The following is a 5,048-nucleotide window of genomic DNA, read 5'->3' as shown; positions in this document are numbered from 1 at the left end:
AGGCATGGAGCATCCTACTATTCCTCTTTAACAATAGTCTTTCAAATAAATATGCTGCCTATTGGCTCAGCCAGTGAGATTTGTCACACATACACATGCAAAATATATTTCAAAGACTTATCTGTCATGTAAGTTTCTAAAACTATTTCCCCTCATTGTAACTTTCTGGCAATTAAGGCTACTGATTTACACGATAGCAGTTTAATCTATTGTCTTGAGAATCAGACGGATGTGACGTTTGGTCTTTATCTTTCCTTTTAAATGAACAAGAGTTCCTGGCTTGTACAAAACCAAAAAAATTCATTTTTTTTCAAAGCCATTCCAGTCGTGTCTTCTGAAGGAACACGGGAACAATGGTGTTGTAGGCTATAGGTGGCAAGCGGAGGAGCTTCTTGTTCGTGTGCAAGAGGAATCTCGCACAGAAGAAGGTACATTCATTTCTAATTAAACCAGTGATAAAATTATAGAGGGGTATATACTGGCAGATCTCACAGATTGTATTCTAATTTGTTAGTGGCACCTGCTCTATTAGAATTGGGAGAAACTTCAATTCTGCAGCTTAGAACAGACTGGGAGGTGGAAGGGGGCTGAAGAGAAGGGTTTTATACCCTGTCTTTTTTCTTTCCCTGCTTTGTAAAACTGAAGGGTTAATAAAAAAAAGCAGTATCTGATTTGGTCACGATAACACAGTGCATGCACTAAAAATACACTAGCAAGTGTGTAATCTGAGAATAATGCCTATTGTTTTCTTTACCATTATTTTGTAGTCGCATTCCCATGCAGTTGCCACTTCTGAGCTGTCTTCAGAAGTAACAGCCTCATGTCAGATTGACATTTGCAGCATTATATTAGACTGAGTTTTATAATAGATCTTTCTTTTCCCGTCTTTTGTAAATAAGGCAAACCCAGCGTTTATTTATGTGGCTGTTAATTGGAGCTACGTAAATGACATCAATAAGAAGTGTGCGTCTGTAAACTGAAATCAGAATTTGTCTTTGCAAAATGTATTCTAGTCTTTAATTGGAGGTTTTTTTTAGGGAAAGGCGTGTCTCATCTCCTGGCATTAATATATTAAATACGGTATATTTATGTCTCTCTAGCGGCTTATATGATCACTGAAATTAACTCACGCAGCTGGAGCTCCCTACAGCTTTCATCCATTAACTGCTAATGTCTTGCCACAAAAAGCATCTGTAGTTCACCATCTGCATGACACTCATATCCTATTATTATTTTTAAAGGCCTGGCAGTACAGGAGGTAGTTTACAGACATATGGAGAACAAAGGCTGATGTTTCGGTTGTAGAAAGCAGGAGGTAACACTAAAACTGATTTTGGTGAATGGAAGTTTTCACCCTGGGCCTCTAATCTCTGCACAATTTCGTCCCTTTACTTCTTGCCCCTTATCTTGAGTACTCTGAAATCAGTGGATTATAAGCATGTGGTTATAATGGCCTGCCAGCCAGACCTGTTGGCTGATGCAAAATCTTTATGTCTTTCCCTTCATGGATGTTTGGGCAGGATGCAAATGTTGTGCAGCAGAGGTGACTTCTACTGGGGCCAAGTTAGCTGATCCAGTCTGGTGTGCTTCTTCATGTCGGGTTGTCTGATAAATAATGCTGTGTATTGAAGGGCTTTGTGTGTGCAACGTATTAACTCGGGTAAATCGGAATATGTGTGTATGTTGGGTTGCATTTCCTGTGGAGGTAACCCACATTTCCCTGCAATGAGAAGTGAAAATGGGAACAAAGAATAGTTAATATCTCCTAGGTTACCTACTTTAAAGAAGCATGGGTGGGTAACTGAATTACTGTGGAAGTTGGCATGGATTACGGCTTTCTGAAATGTTGTAGAACCTCAAAATTAACTTTATAAAGAAAGGATAGAAAATGGTGAGTTTTTGTGAAATAGACTAAACACCCCAAACTAAGGATGTTCTAACCTCTCTCTTGATTTTTGACAGATGTTCCTCTTGGCAGTGCTACTAACAAACCTACTGCTGGCCACTGTAATATCAGGTAGGAAAACATGTTTATTTTGTAATGTCTAGGAACTATAATACGTTTTCACTGTTTTTTCTGTGAGATTTTTTTTTTCTCTTTTTGCCCATCTAATCCTGCAATCCTGGATCAGGCAACATTCTCATCATGCTGGCAACATCGATAAAGTTATTCCTTTTAGCTCTTTACCTTGTACTGTGTTGCGTCACAATGACTCCCTGAAGTCAGTGATGCTTGGATGAATAAACTATGGGGCTTTGCTACTGCACTATTGATTTTAGTGGGATTGCACGCAGGCATAAATGAATGAATGCATGGCTTTCCTTAAAGAATCAGGACTGCAATTACCCATGCAAGGTTTGGGCCAGTAGAAATGAAGAGAAAAAGCCATTTCACTAATGCATATAATAAAAAAAAAAAAAAAAAATCTATGCTTGATCCTATGGACTGTCATGGCAGACATACAGTCTGCCTAGAAGCTAGGCAGGTCTAGGAGATGCAGTGATCAATGGTGATAAATTCCAGCAGATAAATTCCTGAACTACAAAATTAGTGTTTTACATTGCAAATTACGCTGTGTTTTGATATCCAGGATCATCAGGTTCTTTCCTTCAGGAGTCATCAGTTTCTCGTTGCAGCCTTTTTGGGAATGATCATATCAAAACTTTTGATGGTTCTTTCTACAATTTTGCTGGGGACTGCAGTTACCTCCTTGCTGGGGACTGTCACAAGCACTCCTTCACACTCTTAGGTGAGTCTGAGCAAGATACCAAGAAGTAACAAATGTAAAGTGTTGTAGGGATGTGGCATTGCCCCTGTGCTGGGTTCCGTCACTGAGAAGAAAAGACAAATAGCTTTGCCCTTTGTCAGATAGGACTGACCACTGCGTGAAAGGATCTTAGTTTGGTTTTTTTTTTTTCCTGAAAGCAGGATTACTTCTGAGGGAATTCTGTCACTTTGGCTTCTGTTATCCCTTGGTAATATATCTCACACATAACTAAGCTGCCAAGGAATGGAGATTTTCTTACTGGCTCTTCTAAAGAGGGAAAGTGAGACCTTTTTTAATTTTGAATTTGCTAGAGGAATGTGGTTGTTAAAGCTGAGTACAGGAATAGGAGCTACACGACCCTGTAGAACTAATTTTACCTGTACGCTAAATACCCCAATAAGAAAAATCCCATCCTGCAGGACAATAGGCCTTTGAATTAGCAAAAGCCCCTACAGCATTATTCTTGGGGACGGGCAACAGATGATATGAGAACCAAAACTGTATGTTACTTTGATACCGAGCTCTTTCTGCAGATATTCATATATTAACTAATAATTGTTCTGTATTAGTCATAGTTTAAGACAACTTTTTACTGACTATAAGTAAGTTGAAGTAAACTGATCCCATCACTCTGAAAAGGAAACATATACCAATTTAAATAATTTTCTTCCTCAACTTAAGCAACTTGGTACAATTTTTTTGTATGTAGAAGGACCCGCCAGCACATGTGAAATATGAATTGATTGCAGTATTTTATGTGATCAAATAAATCTTAAAAAAAAACACACCCATGAGCAAAGGCTTTATTTTTTTATTGGGCACATAAGCATGGCATAATCTATTTTTGATGCCTATCTTAGCATATGTGCGTGGGTTTGTTTTGGTTTTGGATACCTGGCTGTGCAATCTGTATTGCACAGTAAAGCGTCTAGGTACCTGGAAGTGCAATCTGCATTGCTGAGTAAAGCGTCTAGGTCTGGGCAGAGCTGGCTACTTCAGAGCAGGAGGTCCAGAACGGGCAGCGCGTTGTGCAAGGAGCTGCTCTAAAGTCAAAGCTAGACAACGGGTAAAAGCAGAGAAAGGACGATGTCTGAACCTCCCAACCTCTTCTCTCTCAGAACCTAAGAAAGTCTCCATCTCTTTGTGCTCCTCCTTTTGAAAAATTCAGAGTGAGTTGATCCCTAGTTGGAGAGCCAATATTGGCACCTACCCCTTAAAGACTAGTTGAGATGATTAGAGGGCTTATCAAGAACAAAGATATCTAGGCTCAGGTCTTCCATCACTTCAATGGATTCAACCCCCTTCTCTTACCACTGAATTATTGGTTGTTAAAGAGCAGGGCAGATCATCAGGCACATCTCCTGTGGAAACTCCTCCAGTGTGCATGTTAGGATGGAGAATTCACTGGCTAGAGACAGTAACAGGGAGAGCATGAGTCCATAGCCAGTGCCAGGTCATGTGCCTGCCAGTGGTTGATGCCAGCCCTCATCCTGGGACTATCTGTTCATTTCACATTAAACAACTATGGGATGAAATAGATGGATGGCTCTTGAAGATGTTAAATGATACACTCTCAACCCTGCAATGTGTACTTGCAAGTTGTCCTCCTGAGTCCCAGAACTAACAATATTTGCTTATGTCTCATCTCTTCAGGTGACTACCAGGATGGGGAGAAAATTGGTTTATCTGTGTATCTTGGAGAATATTTCAGTCTTCACTTCTCCTTTGATGGAGGTGTGATGCAGGAAGACAACAGGTACCTGTGGGAACAACAAGTATTCCAGCAGAAAAAACCTGATGTGTTTAGTGTGTCATATTCTGAGAAACTCCTATTTTTCTTCACAGGGTTTCCATACCTTTTGCCTCCAATGGCATATTTATAGAGAAGGAGACAGGTTATTATAAAATATCCAGCGATGAGCATGGCTTTGTGGTGAAGATTGATATCAGTGGGAATATTCAGATACTCCTTCAAGAAAAGCACTATAATAAGACCTGTGGGTTGTGTGGCAACTTTAATAAATTTGCTGAAGATGACTTCAGAACTCAGGAAGGTAAGACTATGACTAACTGATTGTATTTTAATGTATACTCTGCACACCTCTCCTGATGGGTGACTCAACAAAGATTTTGCTGATCCAGCAAAATGTTTCCACAAAACCTGTCAGGCACCTCATCTTGATGCTCCAAAAAGCTATCTGACTAAGTTCTTTCATCTTCCTTTCTCCTGAAAGGGAATTGCTGTCACATCTCATTTCTGAGCAAAGCCCAGAAGTCTGA

The 5,048-nt window shown here is 39.8% G+C and overlaps 1 protein-coding gene across 1 annotated transcript; it reads left to right on the top strand.

Moving 5' to 3' along the window:
• Window positions 1-346: 346 nt before the first annotated feature.
• LOC104071928 (von Willebrand factor-like) lies at window positions 347-4,822 on the top strand (the record flags this gene model as incomplete). Its single annotated transcript, XM_009584262.1, has 5 exons — window positions 347-428; window positions 1,963-2,017; window positions 2,592-2,750; window positions 4,422-4,524; window positions 4,614-4,822. Coding segments are annotated over exons 2-5 (526 nt in total), but the record flags the coding sequence as incomplete, so codon positions are not given.
• Between the last annotated feature and the right edge of the window lie 226 nt (window positions 4,823-5,048).

This window comes from Fulmarus glacialis, unplaced genomic scaffold (genome assembly GCF_000690835.1).
Source record: "Fulmarus glacialis isolate BGI_N327 unplaced genomic scaffold, ASM69083v1 scaffold25938, whole genome shotgun sequence".
Lineage (NCBI taxonomy): Eukaryota > Metazoa > Chordata > Aves > Procellariiformes > Procellariidae > Fulmarus > Fulmarus glacialis.
Note: the sequence above shows the minus strand (reverse complement) of the source record. Positions and strands in the feature narration are given on the sequence as shown.